Genomic DNA, 20,777 nt, shown 5'->3' with positions numbered 1-20,777 from the left:
ATAAGAGCTTTGAAGTCAAAATGATGAAATATGTTGACACCCACCAGACAGGACTTAACAAAAGTCTGGGTTTTCTATCCCATTATAAACCATAAAATCGACTGCTTTGTCACCCTCCTATCAGTACCCTTAGTATCTGCATTATTATTGCACCTAAATGGTGTTGCCATGCTATAGAATTCCCTCTAAATGTTTCACAAATACATAATGACACTTCAGACATGCACTATGGAAAATTTCTACTGTTTTGGGATTCTACTGGATACTAGTGACCTAGACTGGCCACTGTTGGAAACAGGATACTGGGCTAGATGGACCTTGGCCCGATCCGGTAGGGCACCTCTTATATTCGTATTCGTAAATATTTTGTACCAATGATTTTTTTGTTTAGTAGTATAGTCATTAACATTGCCATTATTGGATTACTGTAACTCTATCTCTATTGGCTGTACAAAACCTTTAATAATGAAGTTGCGGAGAGTCCAAAATGCTGCAGTCAGAGTTAGTTTTTTCAGCAGGCAATTATGATCCTTCTCTTTTATGTTAGTTACATTGGTTGCCAGTGAAGGATAGATTGCAATTGAAAGTTCTGGTTTTGACCTTCGAGGCTTTTCATAAGGATTCCCTGGGTTATTTAATTGATCTGTTTGGGGTTTTTTTTTTTTTTAATAGGAACCATGGGCGAGTTACAAGAAATCTTTTTTGTTAGACTTTCCCACTGTTCATAGAGTAAAGGTTTGGCGTCCTTTAAAGTCTTCTCTGACTTACCAAGCAGCTTCCAGCTGGAATTCTTTTCCATACTTCTTAAGACATATAAAACATTATTCTGAGTTTCACAAACTATTAAAGACTTTTCTTCTAGAAAATATGTTTTATAACCTATAGAAGCTGTATTCTGTCTTTAAAGTTTGTGATTATTTTATATAATGATCTGGAGTTTGCTTTTTTTTCTTGATGTTATCCGCTTAGAACTTGTTGGTTGTAACGGGCTATAAGACCTTAATGTAATATAATCTATACATAGCTATTGTGAATATATATTTACATAATGTACCTAATGTTGGTTTAAACTGATTAAAAAAAACAGAGAACATAAACGACTTCAGTATAAATTCATTTGTCATATTTCATCCTGCAGGATTTCAGATCTCCATGACCATTAGGATTTGAACGTACGGAGCACAACGTAGTGGAATAAGGATGCATGACACAAACCTGGAGCAGACTAGCAACTTGGGGACCATGTGGTCTTGTGGATATAAAAACACCTTTACAATCACAGAATGAAACATTCAAGGGATGAAAAATGAAGGGAGGAACTTTTAGGAGAAACAACCACAAATCTAAGTAGTGACTGAGAAGCCTGTCTAAAGGCTTAAAGATCCTACTTTCAGCAAGGTTATGGCCAAACCTTTCTTCAGCCTACAGAAGCTTCTTCGACGGACCCAGTTCCTGCTTTTCTTTCTTACAGCAGCATACCTAATGGCTGGCAGTCTTCTACTTTTCCAGAGGTCTCGCTTTGTAATCCAGCAGGGTGCACGTGGGACTCTACCTGCATCAGATATAGTGATAGGAAACCAGATCATAGATAGTAGGATAATACAAAATCCCCGCAAGAGTCCTAAACTTTTAGTAAGTATGGATGGTATTACTGATCTAACATCTGACCAGAAACCTGGACCACGTTGGCTGATGTCCCGTAACTCAGAGCTGAGACAGTTAAGGAGAAGATGGTTTCATAGCTTCATGAATGACCGAGAGTCAATCCATGGAATGGCCCCCAAAGTGATAAAACATACAGCTACTAACAAAGGTAATGACTGGCCCAGTGCAGTCCGTTGTCTCTCTGTCTGTTTGTGTGATGATATAGAACAGTTGTAGAGATCTTTGTTGTTAAGTTGATTATTTCAATTATTTGATTACTACTAATATATTAAAAGCAAATTAAGGGGTCCTTTTACTAAGGTGCACTGAAAAATGGCCTGCGGTAGTGTAGGCGTGTGTTTTGGGCACGCACAGATCCATTTTTTAGTGCGCTTGGAAAAAATGCCTTTTTGCCCAAAATGGACATGCAACAAAATCAAAATTGGCGTGCGACCATTTTGGGTCTGAGACCTTACCACCAGCCATTGACCTAGTGGTAAAGTCTCATGAGGTAACCAGGCGGTAACGACCTACGCGCATCGAATACCACTTTGTGCGCATCCAATACGCATGTCCAAAAATAGAAAGTATTTTTTGGATGCCAAAAATGAAATTACCGCGAGAGACATGTGGTAGCCGGGCGGTACCTCCATTTTGGTGCCCATTTTGCACACGTTGGGCGCATGTAGACGCTTACACGGCTTAGTAAAAGGGCCCCTCAATGAAGTCCTAAGCATGTCTGTGCTAAATACATTCTTAAAAAGTGAAAACACTTTAGGGGGTCTTTCAAATGATTTTTCTACTTTAAGCTAAGCTTCCCCCAGCAATCCAGAAGTTATAGTGATCTGAGCTGGATATCCAGGTTGAGTGTCAGCACCCTGAAAAGCATGTTCTATCTATCCTTGTTATTCACCTGGCAATTATTCTGACCCCTGAAAGTAAATTCCAGGTAGGCAGGATTGCTCTTAATCAGCGAAGCTATGGTCCAGTTTACAAGCTCTGAGTGAAATTTTATAAAAGACATTTTTTTGTAGGTGCGCTGAAAAATGAATCTGCGTGCGCCCAAAACATGTCTACACTACAGCAGGGCATTTTTCAGTGCACCTTAGTAAAAGGACCCCTAAGTGACACAAAAACACATATTTGATTCCACCAGGGAAGGCACCCAGCAACAGCACAAAAACACTGATAAACACTGATTTCTTGTACCCTTAACCCCTAACTAGCTGGATTGCTAATTTATAAAATCCTAAGATTAGAAACCTAGACATGGCATTTTTGCCATTTGTGGCTTTTATTGAGGTTGTGGTTGACTTGTGGGTGATTTCTTTCTCCTATCTTTAATGGATGCCCTTTCTGGATTGTGTTTAATGTTTTTATCAGATTGTAAACTGCAGTGATTTTACTTTTAAGCCTTGCGGTGTAGAAAGTGGATTAAACTATAAACTAGACCTGGTTTAGGACACTAGCACAAAAGACTTTGACCCCTGAATTCTATAAAAATGTGCTAAAAATTGTGTGTGCCCAATTTATGTGTGCAATTTATGTGTGCAATATTTGCTCGTTAAAAAAACCAATCAGTATTAATAAGCATTAATACTGATTGGTTTTTAACGAGCAAATATTGGCAGTAATTAGAATTAATTAAAATGTATGCATATACATTTAGGCACGAGTCAACAAAGAGGGTGTGGAAATGGATGGGTCATGGGCAGATCAATATGTTCTTTTAAGTTACACGTGTAGTTAGAGAATAAAGGGATCTGCGCCTAAATTTATATGTGGGTATTTGCGCCATGTTTTAGTTGGTGCAAATGACTGCTTCTAAATTTAGGTACGATTCCCAGATATAAGCTCTATTCTATACACCGCACTTATTTTAAAGCGCATTCTATAGAATAGCGGATTTTCTTTTGGCGCCATACATAGAATTTAGTTCTGAAAGGACAATTCTAAAAATTGGTGCCAAGATTTAGGTGCTACAATGGCCATGCTTTGCCCCAATTTTATAATGGCTTCTAGGCATGCATAACCCGTTATAGAATACTAGTGAAAAAGCCACTTTGGTGTGCTGAAAGTTAGGTTCGCCAACTTATAATAGCCATTGACATGACGTAAGTTGGCATGCCTAAGTCACCATGCAATGCGGACAACTAATAATCTATATAATAATTTGTACCTCAACGTTCTTTGGCTGGCTGTCTGGGTTCGTAACATTCTGACGTCAGCAAGCCTCAGAGGAGGGAGGAACAGTGAGAGGGAAGGGAGTGCTGGAGGCAAGCTGACGTCAGGATGTTACGAACGGATGAGAGGGCAGGGCACAGGACAATCGCTGGACATGGAGGGAGGGCAGAATCGCGGGACATCGAGGGGAGGGCAGGGCAGAGGAGAATCAATGGACATGGATGGGATGGGAAAAGAGAATCGCGGGACACGGATGGGAGGGCAGGGCAGAGGAGAATCGCTGGACATGGAGGGGAGGCCAGAATCGCAGGACACGGAGGGGAGGCCAGGGCAGAGGACAATCACTGGACATGGAAGGGAGGCCAGAATTCTGGAATACGGAGGGGAGGGGAGGGAAGAATCGTGGGATATGGAGGGGAGGGCAAGGGAGAGAGGAGAAATTGCTTAGTCGAGAGCCTTGTAAAATTTTACAAGTTGTTTTTGTTAAAGACAAGGTTACTATAGGAGCTTAATTCCAATATCGCAGCAGTCTTTTTCAACAGAAATGCTTGATTTTGAAGATTTTCTTCATTTCTTGAGGCATTGGATCTATACATCTTGCACACTTCACAACTAAACCCTGACCCCTGAGGCAGGCGTTGTTTAATGCCGAAACACGGCCCGTGTCGGGTCACTTATTAATAAAAGACTCCTGTTGTCTCAGTCTTGAAGGCCCAGTGTTGCTTTTTTTGTTTGTATACTTTCTATGTATGCTGTATACCCTCTCTGTTTGTTCAAAACAAATAGGAGGAAATATTTTTTCAGTCAAAGAATAGTTAAGCTGTGAAACTTGTTGCCAGAGAGGGTGTGCTAACAGCAGTTAGCATATCTGGGTTTCAAAAAGGTTTGGACAAGTTCCTGGAGGAAAAGCCCATAGTCTGTTATTGAGATAGACATGGGGGAAGCCACTGTTTGCACCAGGCTGGCAACAGGGAATGTTGGAAGTAATTGGATTTTTGCCAGGAACTTGTGGCCACTGTTGCAGGATACTGGACTAATGGTCTGACCCAGTATGGGTATTCTTATGTTCCTTGTTGGCGCATCAGCTTATAGGATTGCCTTTTCCGTAATAATCTCAGAAGTGGATGTAAACAGTTGACTGGAATGAATAAGGTGATCCCAAAGACATGCATTATTTAGACAGACTGGTAATACCTGATCAGTAATCCATGTTCCGTTAGTGCTTTCAGAAGTGGCTGTACCACTTGAACTTCATGTACATTCCATTATATCTCATTTAAGCTCAAATGTTTTGCCATACTTGATGGAATCATGGCTGTTTTACTATATTTACTATATTTCCAAAAACTCCTTAGAAAAAAAGATTTAGGATTATACTTTCCATAAAACTGTTGCAGTAACGGACTTTGGGGTCCTTTAACAAAGGCGCATTAGGCGCTATACGCATGCAGCATGCGCCAGAATGAGACTAACGCCAGGCTACTGCGCCCCTGGCTGTAATTTCAGATTTGGCGTGCGCCCATACCACCAGGATGACTTATTTCTTTATTTCATCCTGTGCGCGTCGTTTCTGGCAGTAATCGGCACTTGGTGCGTGCTGACCAGTCACTGCATGTGAGCCCTTACCGCTAGCTCAATGGGTGGTGTTAAGGGCTCAGGCCAGTTTTGGGCGCACGCCGGTTTCAGTTTTACCGCAGGCCCTTTTCCCGTCCCATTAAAAAAACAGCCCTTTTTTTTGCAGACGTGGTAAAAACTGGCCCGGCGTGCACCCAATATACATTCCTACACTACCGCAGGCCACGTTTTACTGCCGCTTAATAAAAGGACCCGTATAATGAACTATGAACCATTTAACCGAATGCAGGGCTGATTGTAAGGCTAATGCAGGTTCTTCTATTATCATTTGGATTCTTCACCTGAATGTATTCACTAGGGGCCCTGTTTACCAGTGGCGTAGGAAGGGGGGGGGGGCGGGAGGGGCGGTCCGCCCCGGGTGCACGCCGCTGGGAGGGGTGTCGGCTCCGCTGGTTCCCTGCTCCCTCTGCCCCGGAATAGGTTACTTCCTGCTCCGGGGCAGAGAGAGCAGGGAACCAGCGAGCCAACGCAGCTCCCAGCGGCGTGCACTCGGGCCGGACCAGCCCCTCCCGCCCCCTTCGTACGCCACTAGGTAAGAATGTGTGCCGAGGGGGAGGTGTCGATGCGCCGGGTGGGGGGGAGTCTTGCTGCACCCGGGGGGGGGGGGTGCACAGCGGCGAACCGCCCCGGGTGGCAGCCACCCTTGCTACAGCACTGCTGTTTACCAAGGTGCGCTAGCGTTTTTAGCACACGCACAAAATTAGCGTGTGCTGTGTAGGCACCCAGAGGAATATTATGGGCGCCGACACAGCACACACTAAAAACGCTAATGCGTCTCTAGTGCGGCATAGTAAACAGGGCCCTAGGTTTGTTTTGTCTCTAGATGTGAATCTCCTCTGGGTATCTTGAAAAAATAGATCTGATAACAGAAAGGGTTTTGAAGCTTTTGCTTTCTGGTAAATAGCCACTTTTAGTATCGCTTGAAACTACTCTTAACACAGGGCTGTTTGGGAGTGTATGAGCAACGGGGCAAAGAGTCGAGATGTACAGTTCTCGTGTGCCTTCTTAAGTAGTTCATATTTTTTCACTTCCAGCTTCATTCTTCTTCATAATTTCTTCTCACTGTGAGTTCTTTCCTTCTTGCAGGCTCAGGGGCTGAAAGTCACTTGGCCATAACAGCAGAAAATATCCTCATTTATCAAGTTCCGCTATGGTACACAACAAGGGGTACCCGCTACCTCCCCTCTTCACATTGTTACGTGACTGGAAACAAACTTAGAACATTTATCAAAGGTCCTTTAGCATCCATGGTCTGGTGGTCCCACAGTAGAAGGTCATAAAGCTCGGTTCCCCATGTATATGAGTCTGCAGGTAATCTCTGGATTGCAAGGCTGTACATTCCAGTACAAGCAGCAGACACTACCAGTTTCACCTTAGCCATGTCGCTTCCAGGAATGTCCAATTCATTTGTTTTTGTTTGACCCTTTTGTAATCTTTAAAAGTTTGTCGTTTCAGCAGTACTGTAGTTGATTATGTACTATATGAAGATCAGGCAATTTTAGGAGTTTATTATTTAGTCAGACCGCTGTGAGTGGTCAATGGTGTGTTTGTGTTTGAAGAAGTATTTTAGTGAAGGTAATCTGGAATTTGTACTGTATTATATTTTGTGTGCTGTATGTTTATTTTCTTTGATTGTAACCCACACGTCAGAAAAAGTATATTGCGGTACATCAAACCAATAAATCCAATCCAATCTAAAGTCATTGAGTGCCCGCTGTTTGAAAAGAGTACGTGCTATTTACAAAGAGGACACACTCTTTTCCTGAAAGCACACGCAGTTTGAATGGGTACAGTATCAGGAGAAGTGTGCACTGTTTCAAAAAAGTGGACCCTCTTTCCCCCAAATTCTATAAATGGCGCCTTAAGTTGTGTGCGCAAATTTGCCTGCATGGCCAAATTGCGCACACAACTTAATTGATTAACAAGCCAATCAGTGCCAATAATTTGTACGTAACCAACAAGTGGCACTAATTTGGCTTTAATTAGAATTTATGCGCACAATTTTCTAGGCGTATTCTATAACGCAGTGCGTGTAAATTCTAATGGATGCATTTGAAAAGGGGGTGTGTGGCCATGGGCTTGGAATGGGTGGGTTGTGGGTGTTTCAGAAAACTACGCGCACTATTATGGAGTACACCTGATCTGCGCTTAACGTATAAACTGTCTGGGCCCCTTCACAACTGGTGTTTTATTACAAACTAAGGCCCCTGTATACTAAGCTGTGCTGTAGGCGCACAAACGTTTTAGCGTGTGCTAAAAATTAGCACACGCTACTGCTAGAGATACCCATAGGTATATAATGGGTGTCTCTAACTTTAGAATGCACTAAAAAGTTAGCATGCCTACAGCATGGCTTCGTAAATAGGGCCCTAAGTAAAAATGAATGATGAGACTTACAGATGGGTCTATTTGTAAAAACAGGAGAAAAAAAAGTTCTCCAGAAAAGTGAAGAACTTCCCCATAGTGACCAGTCAGGTTTCTTGTTTCATTTTCCCAGAGAATATAAGATGAAACTTGATTGGTCACTGTGTGCATCTTGTCCACTTTTGTGAATAAATTTCATTTTTTCTTAATAAATAGTATGCAAACAACATAGTGCTCCTTGGTCACAGATGAAACACAGACACAAAGGAGCTAGATATGTGGATCCAGTGGGTTTCAGCACCCCGAATATTGAGCAAGCTCCTTCATTATGTCCAGGGAGGGGTTATTTGTATTGTCTGGCACCCCCAATCATTTTGAAATGTTGGCACCTATGCACAGACCCTCGCCAAATAGAGATTACAAATTAGAAACAGAAATATGAAAACAATAATTGTACTTGTAAACCAAGAAGTCAAAACTCAACACTGGAAAAATAAAAATAAATTAATTTTCTCTTGGAACACAATACAAAGATATCTGTGGTGCACATTCCCTCACATCTGTCTCTGACATATTTATCTTTCCCTTTTTAGCTCTTTCCTCCCTTTATCTGCCTTTCTGTTCATTCAAATTTCATCCTTTCTCACCCTCCAGTTCTCCAACACCTTCTTTTTACTTTTCACATTCCTACAACTTTCCATCTCCTTCTGTCATTAGCTCTCCCATTTCTGATCTCAATCCTTCCCCATTCTCCTATTCCCTTCTGTCACATTTTTATTCTCTGTACATCCCTCCCTCCTCTCACTTATCTCCTTGACAACCCCTCATGGCCTCTCCCACATGGTTCCATCACGTTCAGCATTCCCCCTCCCTCCACCTTTGTAGCTCAGCATCTTCTCTTTCCTTCTCTCCACACCCATACTATTGTAGCCCAACATCTTCCCTCTCTCTCTTTCTCTCCACCATCATACTCTTGTAGCCCGATATCTTCCATCTCTCTCTCCTCTTCACCCCACTCTTAGAGCCCATCTTCTCTCTCTTCACCCATACTCTTGTAGCCAAACATCTTCCCTCTCTTCCCCCCCCCCCCCCAACATTTGTAGCCTATCATCTAATTATTTATTTATTTCTCAGATTTCTAGACCACAATCTACCATTATAAGCTGTGTACAATATTACATACAAATTGCCAATACATCCTATATAATAAAAGGCACCTCCAACATTCTGAGGCTGACTGCATGGCTGAGGCATTCCTGCTCTCTGTATCCATCTCCTGAATTGACATCACGTACTTCCAGGTTCGTCACAAGCAGAAGTGACCAACCACACGAGGTTTCTCGGCTTCAGAATGTTGGAGGTGCATTCTATTAAATAGGATTGGTCAGTTCCTTTCCTATATAATAAAAGGCACCTTCAACATTCTGAAGCTGACTGCATGGCTGAGGCATTCCTGCTCTCTGTATCCATCTCCTGAATTGACATCACGCACTTCCGGGTTCGTCAAAAGCAGAAGTGACCAACCACACGAGGTTTCTCGGCTTCAGAATGTTGGAGGTTCATTCTATTAAATAGGATTGGTCAGTTCCTTGAAGCACAGCCAGAGCTCAGCGTCCTGCACAGTAACGCTCAGACACCAGAGAGAGAGAAGGGGGGGCTGAAACAAGAGAGAGGGAGAGAGGGAGGGAGGGGGGGCCTGACACCAGAGAGAGAGAGAGAGGGGGGGGGGGGGGCCTGACACCAGAGAGAAGAAGGGAGGGAAGGAGGGGAGGTATCTCTGTCACACACACACACACACTCTGTCTCACACAATATCACATTCACTCTTTATGTGTCACACAGTCACTCACACACTCTCTTGGTCTCATACACTCAGTCTCACAGAGAGTCTGTCTCACACACACTCTCTCTAGCACACACTGTATCTGTGTGAAACACACTCTTTCTCTCTCACACTGTCTCTCACATACGCACTTGCACACACTCTCTCTCTCACAGACACACTCGCACCCAGACTCACTCTCTGTCTCTCACACACACTCGCAAATTCACTCTCTCACACACAGTCACTCTCACATGCACTCTCTCAAACATACACACTCCGAGGAAAACCTTGCTAGCGCCCGTTTCAAGTGTGTCAGAAACGGGCCATTTTTTACTAGTAAACATATAAAACACATAAAATCAAATCCAACCACCATGTGACAAAACTAGCAATATACATTCTTAAGTCATTCACATTCTGACTTAATAAACCAGGCTTAATAAAACTATCTGCATCCTCACTGTATACCTGCATCTCTCTGTTCATTCCCTACCCCAACAGTGCAGCTTCTGTTCTTTCTGGCCAACAATGTAACTTCTCCCTTTTTCTCTTTCTTTCCCCCCATAGTCAGCATCTCCCTCTCTCTCTCCACTCCATCTCCTCTGCCCAATAGTCAGCAATTCCACACTCTTATCCCTATTATGCCCTCGTCTCCCTGTCTGGCATTTCTCCTCCCCCCCCACCAGTGGTCCAATAGTTCTCCTTCTCTCCTATTCCATCCCACCCCACCCACTGGTCCAGCTTTTCTCCTTCTCCCTCCCACCTACCAACACACACCAACTGACCACTGGTCCAGATTTTCTCCTTTTTTCCACCCGCCATTGGCCTAGCATTTACTCCTTCTTTATCCCCACCCACCAACCAACTGTTGCTCCTGCTTTGCTCCTTCTCCCCCCCCCCCCCCCACCATTGGTCCAGTTTTTCTCCTTCTCCCCCTATCTACCTACCCACCCACCAACCACTGGTCCAGCTTTTTCTGTTTCTTCTCCTATCTACCTATCTATCCACCACTGTTCCAGCATTTCTCCCTCTCCCTCTCTCCACGCCCCCCCCAACCATTGGTCCTATTTTTCTCCTTCTTTCCTCCACCTCACCTCACCTCACTCCATCCACCATTGCTCCAGTATTTCTCCTTCTCATTCCCTCCATCCAGCCTCCCCCATTAGTCCAGTTTTTCTCCTTCTCATCACAATCTCACCCCTCCCACCATTGATCCATCTTTTCTCTTTCTTCCCCTACCTATCTTACCACTATTGGTCCAGCATTTATCCTTCTCCTTCTAGCCCCCCCCCCCCACCATTGGTCCAGCATTTCTTCCCCCCCCCCTCCCCCCATGGTCAGGATTCTCTCCCTTTTGATCTTTTTGTAACGCATGATGGCATCCATCCCTTCTTCTCCCCATCCCCCGTATCTTTTCATAGCCGTCTTCCTTTTTTTTAGAGGGTGCTGGCAGCAGGCAGCAATTCACAGCATGCTGCTCATGCCGACATCAGAGCCTTCTGTCTGACCTTCCCACCTATGCTGAAACAAGAAATTGCATCAGACAGAAGGCTCTGATGGTGGCACGAGCAGCATGTTGTCAATCGTTGCCTGCTGCTGGCACCCTCTAAAAAAAGAAAGACAGCTTTGAAAAGATATGAGGGATAAAGATGAACCCTGGGAAAACCTGTAGTTACATTAGTCTATGATGATACATCCTATTCCATTTCAATCCTATAAGCTCTATCACTCAGAAAGGAAGAAAAACATTCTAATACATTCCCCTACATCTCCAGAGCCTCTAATCTCTGAATCAACAATCCATGATGAATCGTATCAAATGCTGAGGAAATACCAAGAGTAACCAACAATTAGGAATACCCCCTTATCATATCATGCTCGTATACTGTCACATAAAGAAATCATCAATGTTTTAGTTAAGTATTTAGGACGAAAACCATACTGGCAATTGTCTAAAACTTGGTTCTGGTCCAACTTGCAATTGGTAAAGGACCAGTTTCTCATCATTTTTGCTAAAAAAAGAAGTGATGACATGGGTTGATAATTCTCAACCTTAGATTTGTCCAGTTGATCACTCTTCAATAGAGGATGGACCACAGGAAGGTAATAAAGTCAGAGATATCCATTTTAAAAGATGTACTTAAACTTGCGGAACAAATATCTAAGGAGTTGGAAGATTTGGTCAAATATCCAATCATGTGCTCCACATGCTTCTTAGATACTGAAGCAAATGTCTCCCAATTGACAGTACCATTATCCTGGTACATATCTCCCAATGTACGAGTTTTACTATCAAACAATTTTAAAATAGTATGTCTTATCCTTAAATTTATCAACAAACACTTGACTAGTCAAATTGTTATCCACAAGATCATCTCTCCGGTTCATTTTTGTAAAAGTATGAACTATAGAAAAATGTTCCTTTGAAGAAGAACCAGTCTTCTGAATCAAATGATCATAATACGAATTCCGTACGTATTTACTAACAGACTGGTACAATGCAAAACATTCAAAATAACTGAGTATAGTAATCAGCATACTGGGAAAAGACCAAGGGTCCATCGAGCCCAGCATCCTGTCCACGACAGCGGCCAATCCAGGCCAAGGGCACCTGGCAAGCTTCCCAAACGTACAAACATTCTATACATGTTATTCCTGGAATTTTGGATTTTTCTATCTGCTATCTGCTACTTGGCTAGAATTCACACCAAGTTGTAGTTATCAGGGGCGTAGCCAGACAGCCAAATTTGGGTGGGCCTGAGTCCAAAGTGGATGAGCACAGAATTCAGTCCCTCCTGGCTCCCCTCCACTCTGCGCTCTGAATTTTGCCTCTTCCCCTACCCTCAAACACAAAATATTAAATACCTGAGCTGGTGGGGATCCCCAAACTGCACCAGTTGAAGGTTTCCTCCTTCTCGAGCAGCCAGTGCTCTTCCACACAGCAGATGGCAGCACTTGACTTGAGCTGACGCCGCTGACAGTAGTCCGTACATGCTCAGTGCCTCTGCCTGGTGAAAACTGAGCATGTGCAGAGGGGCCGGTGTGTGGTGCCAGCTGCCGTTTGGAAGAGAATTGGCTGCCTGAGAAGGAGGAAATCTTTAGGCTTTGGGGATTCCCACCAGCCACAGCAAGAGTGCCACAATTTTGGGTGGGCCTGAGTCCAAATTGGGTGGGCTGTGGCCCACCCAGGCCCACCTGTAGCTACACCACTGGTAGTTATATGTGTAAGTACTCTTAATTGGGATTCTTCAAATTGCATGCACAAAATCCATAGAGTACAACAGCAAGAGGGGATGTGGACCTACGAGGAGCATGGGGGGGGGGGGGGGGGGGGTCAGCAGTGTGCCTACCACTCATATGCGTGGTTAATAGAGTTTTAAGAGAGTGTGGTCTGTGCCACTTACAAATGGTAGTCTGGGAAGTGCTGACATATCCATGTGGAAGTTACCAGGAATTATACACTTAACTAAAGTTCTGCTCTTACGGAGCTCCCCACATTGATATTGAACTTTGACCCCTGAGGCAGGCATTGTGTACACCAAAACCCGGCCTGTGTCAGGTCTTATCGCAATAAAGGACTCCTGTTGTCTCAGTCTTGAAGGCTCAGTTGTGCTTTTTTTTCCTGTTTGCTATTTGTGTATACTGTCTTGCCTAAAATTTAATAAATATTAGAATAGTAGTATTTAAACGTCTGGCTTACATTTAGCGAAGTTACATTGTAATACAGTTACGATGTGGTGGGATGATCTCTGTGGCATGCGCGGTTAAGAATTTCTAAGTTACATAGTTGAAAAAGGGGTGTGGCCACGGGCAGGGCGTGGGTGTTTCGACAATCGTTATTACAGAATACACCTGTTCTGCCCCTAGGCGTCTGGATTTGCACCGAGTAAAATGTGGCGAAAATATAGACATGACCAAATTTCGACGTGTGGAGAGGCGCTTGGTGTATTCTCTATACCTTGTGGCATTTAAGCCTATTGTATAAAAGTTAGGCGTACTTTGCAGAATCTGCCTAGGCATCATTTGTTTTCCGCACGGAATTTTCAGGTGCCATATACAGATTGGAGCCCATAACTGTCGTTATAGAATTCACACAGTGCACTTCATCCCGATGCCTAACTTCACATGGCTTTCTGAGAATTACCCCCTAAGTGCGGTCAAAGCATGGTAAGTGGTCTTGTGGTAATTAATTTTGACCATTAACACATGGTAACTGCAACATTGCAACGCATTTTAGTAAAGGGAAGCCCTAACACTTCTTCACTAAACAGTCAGGAGCATAAATCTCAAAAGCTATCACTTACAATGTTTATTGACATTCCTTTCAATTAATTTACTGTGGAAATAGCAGAAACGTTCTTCCAACCTGTGTGTAAGCCACCTTTCAGGCTCAATTAAGCCCTCAGAGATTCCACCACAGTGTAGATTTCCTTCTTCTGGCTTCTGCTTTGATCAATTTATATATATATATATATATAAGAAACTGCTTTCTGTAGCAAGTGCAAAATATACAAGAATAAGCCTCAAAGGTTTGATCATTTTAGCTGAATACCTAGGATAAGAAGGTCATCGTAAACTGCTGAGAAATCTTGGCAGGAAGCTGAAATAGAGCTGTATAGTACTGGCAGGAGTTCTTATTATCATAGCAATGTTGGTGCTGAAGTCATGAAAACAACTAGAGTATTTTTGTTGAAGGATTATATCTGTTGTATTGTAGCCTGTTCAGTTTTACATTGTAAGAAGAAGGCTGTTCTTAATGGCCTTATGTCAGGCTAACTCCTTGCCTCTTAACCCCACCCCCACACACACACGTATTCATTCTGTTCCTGCTGACTTCAGAGCCTTCCCTGTGATGCATTTCCTGTTTCTGCAGTGGAGAGAAGGAGAAAGAGTGGAGATGCCCAGGTAGAAAAGTGTAGGAAGGGAAGATGCTGAATATGATGGAACCATATGGGAGAAGCCATGGGAGAGGGGGTTGTCAAGGAGATAAGGATGGGAGAACTAGGGACTGCTGAGCACATAATAGGAAGTTGATACATAATTGTAACGTAGTAACATAGTAGATGACGGCAGAAAAAGACCTGCACAGTCCATCCAGTCTGCCCAACAAGGTAAACTCATATGTGCTACTTTTTGTGTATACCTTACCTTGATTTGTATCTGTCATTTACAGGGCACAGACCGTAGAAGTCTGCCCAGCACTAGCCCCGCCTCCCACCACCGGCTCTGCCACCCAATCTCGGCGAAGCTTCTGAGGATCCATTCCTTCTGAATAGGATTCCTTTATGTTTATCCCACGCATGTTTGAATTCCGTTACCGTTTTCATCTCCACTACCTCCCATGGGAGGGCATTCCAAGCATCCACCACTCTAAGTACATAAGTAATGCCATACTGGGAAAAGACCAAGGGTCCATCAAGCCCAGTATCTTGTCCACGACAGCGGCCAATCCAGGCCAAGGGCAGCTGGCAAGCTTCCCAACATACAAACATTCTATACATGTTATTCCCGGAATTGTGGATTTTTCCCAAGTCCATTTAGTAGCGGTTTATGGACTTGTCCTTTAGGAAACCGTCCAACCCCTTTTTAAACTCTGCTAAGCTAACCGCCTTCACAACTTTCTCCGGCAACGAATTCCAGAGTTTAATTATACATTGGGTGAAGAAAAAATTTCTCCGATTTGTTTTAAATTTACTACACTGTAGTTTCATCGCATGCCCCCTAGTCCTAGTATTTTTGGAAAGCGTGAACAGACGCTTCACATCCACCTGTTCCACTCCACTCATTATTTTATATACCTCTATCATGTCTCCCCTCAGCCATCTCTTCTCCAAGCTGAATAGCCCTAACCTCCTTAATCTTTCTTCATAGGGAAATCGTCCCATCCCCGCTATAATTTTGGTCGCCCTTCGCTGCACCTTTTCCAATTCTACTATATCTTTCTTGAGACGCGGCAACCAGAATTGAACACAATACTCAAGGTGCGGTCACACCATAGAGCGATACAACGGCATTATAACATCCTCACACCTGTTTTCCATACCTTTCCTAATAATACCCAACATTCTATTAGCTTTCCTAGCCGCAGCAGCACACTGAGCAGAAGGTTTCAGTGTATTATCGACGACGACACCCAGATCCCACTACTGCTACTACTATTTAGCATTTCTATACCGCTACAAGGCGTACACAGCGCTGCACAAACATAGAAGAAAGACAGTCCCTGCTCAAAGAGCTTACAATCTAATAGACAAAAAATAAAGTAATCAAATCAATTAATGTGTACAGGAAGGAGGAGAGGAGGGTAGGTGGAGGCGAGTGGTTACAAGTAGTTACGAGTCAAAAGCAATGTTAAAGAGGTGGGCTTTCAGTCTAGATTTAAAGGTGGCCAAGGATGGGGCAAGACGTAGGGGCTCAGGAAGTTTATTCCAGGCGTAGGGTGCAGCGAGACAGAAGGCGCGAAGTCTGGAGTTGGCAGTAGTGGAGAAGGGAACCGATAAGAAGGATTTATCCATGGAGCGGAGTGCACGGGAAGGGGTATAGGGAAGGACGAGTGTGGAGAGATACTGGGGAGCAGCAGAGTGAGTACATTTATAGGTTAGTAGAAGAAGTTTGAACAGGATGCGAAAACGGATAGGGAGCCAGTGAAGCGACTTGAGGAGAGGGGTAGTATGAGTGAAGCGACCCTGGCGGAAGACGAGACGGGCAGCAGAGTTTTGAACCGATTGGAGAGGGGAGAGGTGACTAAGTGGGAGGCCAGCAAGAAGCAGATTGCAGTAGTCTAAACGACAGGTGACAAGCGTGTGGACGAGGGTTTTGGTAGAGTGCTCGGAAAGAAAGGGGCGGATTTTACGGATGTTGTAAAGAAAGAAACGACAGGTCTTGGCAATCTGCTGGATATGAGCAGAGAAGGAGAGAGAAGAGTCAAAGATGACCGCAAGGTTTCGAGCTGAGGAGACAGGGAGAATGAGAGAGCCATCAACAGAAATAGAATACGGGGGGGAGCGGGGAGGTGGGTTTGGGGGGAAAAATGAGAAGCTCGGTTTTGGTCATGTTTAATTTCAGGTGGCATTGAGACATCCAGACAGCAATGTCAGACAAGCATGCTGAAACTTTGGTTTGGATGCAAGATGAGATATCAGGGGTAGACAGGTAGATTTGGGAGTCATCAGCATAGAGATGGTAGGAAAAGCCATGGGATGAGATTAATGAACCAAGGGAAGAAGTGTAGATAGAAAAGGAGGGGACCAAGAACAGAACCCTGAGGTACGCCGACAGGCAGAGGGATAGAAGTAGAAGAGGATCCACCAGAGTGAACACTGAAGGTGCGGAGGGAGAGGTAGGAAGATAACCAGGAAAGGACAGAGCCCTGGAATCCAAGTGAGGACAGGGTATCGAGAAGTATGCTGTGATCGACAGTGTCAAAAGCAGCGGAAAGATCAAGAAGGATGAGGATGGAATAGAGACGTCTGGATTTAGCCAGTAATAGGTCATTGGAGACTTTAGTAAGCGCAGTTTCGGTTGAGTGGAGAGGGCGAAAACCAGATTGTATTGGGTCAAGAATAGTATGTGAGGAGAGAAAATCAAGGCAGCGGTGGTGAACAGCACGCTCAAGTAATTTGGAGAGAAAAGGAAGGAGGGAGATGGGTCGGTAATTAGAGGGACAATTAGGGTCGAGTGAAGGCTTCTTAAGGAGAGGTGTGACCACAGCATGTTTAAAGGCAGTAGGGACAGTTGCAGTGGAAAGTGAGAGGTTGAGAATGTGACAGATAAAAGGAATAAGAGCAGGTGAGATGGCATTAAGAAGGTGGGTGGGAATGGGATCAGAGGAACAGGTGGTACATTTTGAGGAAGAAAGGAGAAGTGTAGTTTCCTCTATAGTAACTTCAGGAAAGTTGAGCTTTCTTGGTCTGTAACTCCTAACGTGGAACCTTGCATGACGTAGCTATAATTCGGGTTCTTTTTTCCCACATGCATCACCTTGCACTTGCTCACATTAAACGTCATCTGCCATTTAGCCGCCCAGTCTCCCAGTCTCGTAAGGTCCTCTTGTAATTTTTCACAATCCTGTCGCGATTTAACAACTTTGAATAACTTTGTGTCATTAGCAAATTTAATTACCTCGCTAGTTACTCCTATCTCCAAATCATTTAAAATATATTAAAAAGCAGCGGTCCTAGCACGGACCCCTGAGGAACCCCACTAACTACCCTTCTCCATTGTGAATACTGCCCATTTAACCCCACTCTCTGTTTCCTATCCTTCAACCAGTTTTTAATCCACAATAGGACATTTCCTCCTATCCCATGACCCTCCAATTTCCTCTGTAGCCTTTCATGCGGTACCTTGTCAAATGTCTTTTGAAAATCCAGATACACAATTTCAACCGGTTCCCCTTTGTCCACATGTTTGCTTACTCCTTCCAAGAATTGAAGTAAATTGGTCAGGCAAGATTTCCCCACACAAAAGCCGTGCTGACTTGGTCTCAGTAATTCTTGTCCTCGGATGTGCTCTGTAATTTTGTTTTTAATAATAGCCTCTACCATTTTCCCCGGCACCGACGTCAGACTCACCGGTCTATAATTTCCCGGATCTCCCCTGGAGCCTTTTTTAAAAAATCGACGTTACATTGGCCACCCTCCAATCTTCCGGTACCACGCTCGATTTTAAGGATAAATTGCATATCAGTAGCAGTAGCTCCGCAAGCTCATTTTTCAGTTCTATCAGTACTCTAGGATGAATACCATCCGGTCCAGGAGATTTGCTACTCTTCAGTTGCTGAACTACCCCATTACGTCCTCCAGGTTTACTGTGAAGTCAGTAAGTTTCTCCGACTCGTCCGCTTGAAATACCATTTCCGACACCGGTATCCCACCCAAATCTTCCTCGGTGAAGACCGAAGCAAAGAATTCATTCCGTCTCTCTGCTACGTCTTTGTCTTCCTTGATTGCCCCTTTTACCCCTCGGTCATCCAGCGGCCCAACAGATTTTTTTGCCGGCTTCCTGCTTTTAATATACCGAAAAAATTTTTTACTATGTTTTTTTGCCTCTAATGCTATCTTTTTTTCGTAATCCCTCTTGGCCTTCTTTATCTGCGCCTTGCATTTGCTTTGACACTCCTTATGCTACTGTTTGTTATTTTCAGACGGTTCCTTCTTCCATTTTCTGAAGGCGTTTCTTTTAGCCCTAATAGCTTCCTTCACCTCACTTTTCAACCAGGCCGGCTGTCTTTTGGACTTCCGTCTTTCTTTTCTAATTCGCGGAATATGTATGGCCTGGTCCTCCAGGATGGTATTTTTGAACAGCGTCCACGCCTGTTGTACAGTTCTCTCTCAGTTGCCCCCCTAAGTTTTTTTTTACCGTTCTCATTTTATCATAGTCTCCTTTTTTAAAGTTAAACGCTAACGTATTTGACTTTCTGTGTACAGTTACTTCTCTCTGTGAAAGGTAAAGCGGGAAAACTGGAGGGTGAGAAAGAAGGTGTGAAATTTGAGTGGACAAAGTCAGAAATGAAAAGGATTAAAGGGCTAAAATAGAAAGGTCAATATGTCAGAGAGACAGGTGTGAGGGAAGAGAGAAACTCACTGGGACCAACATGATTAGAAAAATGAAATGCACAGGCAACAAATGTAGAAAAAAGAGTTTTTATTCTGAATTTATGAACTGGAACATGTTGCTTTTGGGAAGTGAATTGTATTGCATTGCGGATGTATTTATATTGTGTTAAATGCAAGAGTAAATGAATTTGTTTTTCTTTCTCCAGTGTTATGGTGCATACCGAGTTTGACATCTTGGGGTTACTAGTTTAGTTTTTGTTTTCATATTTCTATTTTTGATCTTTATCCTGTAGTTGATGAGGGAGGAGTAAAGTGCCAATTTTTTAAAATGATTGGGGATGCAAGACACATTATAAATAACCCCTCCCTGGACATAATGAAGGAGCTTCCTAAATATTGAGAGTGCTCAGCACCCACAGGATTCACAGAGCTGGCTCCTATGCAGCTATGTTTTGGCTGTGACCGAAGTGCGGTATTCTGTTTGCATGTAGTTTGTATAGAGATCTGTAGCAGTCCCATTATTCTATTTGACCAGCAGTGGGTATATTGGTGTTCTATGGCCCAGTGTAATATTTGAAGTGTTGCCTATTCATAGATAGGGTTTTTGCTATTTAAATCATAGTAATTAGTGCTAGTGTTGTATGACAGGTTTGTTAAATGTTTGGTGAGTTGGGTTTGTTCCAGGTTTTGTATTTCATGGAGTGCCTGGTAGATGGAAGCATCGCACCGAGCTCCTCAGACCCCAGATGCCCTAGCCTTTGATTGACCGATGCTGAGGGCAGGTTCCTGGGTCCCTGTGGGATAGAGGACTGGAGACTTATTGTGTTGAACTCGGAAACATTGGCCCATGCGGAACATCTCCACCGTCTGATCCCTTCGACCTCCACGGTCTCTGACCATGCTGCGACCCTGGACGGCACTGGTACTCTGAGGGCCACAGAGTAGAGCCTAGCCCAGCCACAGATGGTGGCTCGGACCCAAGGTTCCCAGTCAAAGGAAGGACTGAGGCACCACCGGCTCCAGCTGCTCGATACATTACCGGATGGCTATTGGAAGAGGCTGACGCCCTGACATCGAACCGAGTTGATCCACATTTGGCTATGAAACCAGGGTGGTTCTGGTACCCTTTGGATCAAGAGATTTGAGGGTCCATCCCTTTGTGAAACAGATAAAGAAAAACCCTCCAAGCACCAGGACCAGCGAGGATGACCTATCTGAGGGAACCGAGCTGCAACTGCAGGGAGAGCAATTGAGGCAGTGCACTTCAGACACGGTGAGACCAAGGCAATATTGGCCACTTTGAAGCCTGGAGGGAGCAAGCGGCCTCTCCAACACTGAGAGGGAGCCCTCCTGACTGCAGTGATTGGATTTGGCGCCACTAACGTCAAACAGAGAGCCACAAGGCTTCTTCTGAAAGCTGGGGAGGCACTGAATCCTGGGGCAACAGCTGTGTGGGTCCACGGCAAGGGGAGCCGGGGCCTCTTTCCACATGGAACCAAAAAACCTTATGGCTTACTCGCCCATCTATAGGCTCTCTCCCTACCTCCTGAGAGACTGTTTTTTGTTTG

The 20,777-nt window shown here is 44.0% G+C and overlaps 1 protein-coding gene across 1 annotated transcript in view; it reads left to right on the top strand.

Annotated features, from left to right (window-relative positions):
- Positions 1–1,142: 1,142 nt before the first annotated feature.
- The window catches only part of WSCD1 (WSC domain containing 1), a 162,690-nt gene continuing 143,055 nt past the window's right edge, over positions 1,143–20,777 (top strand). The window contains exon 1 of the mRNA XM_030186179.1: positions 1,143–1,813. Within this exon, the coding sequence (XP_030042039.1) occupies positions 1,402–1,813 (412 nt within the window). The 5' untranslated portion in view covers positions 1,143–1,401. The remainder of the gene's footprint in view (positions 1,814–20,777) is intronic.

The sequence above is a fragment of the Microcaecilia unicolor genome, chromosome 13 (genome assembly GCF_901765095.1).
Source record: "Microcaecilia unicolor chromosome 13, aMicUni1.1, whole genome shotgun sequence".
NCBI classification, from domain to species: Eukaryota; Metazoa; Chordata; class Amphibia; order Gymnophiona; family Siphonopidae; genus Microcaecilia; species Microcaecilia unicolor.
This window is presented reverse-complemented; position numbering and strand designations above follow the sequence as displayed.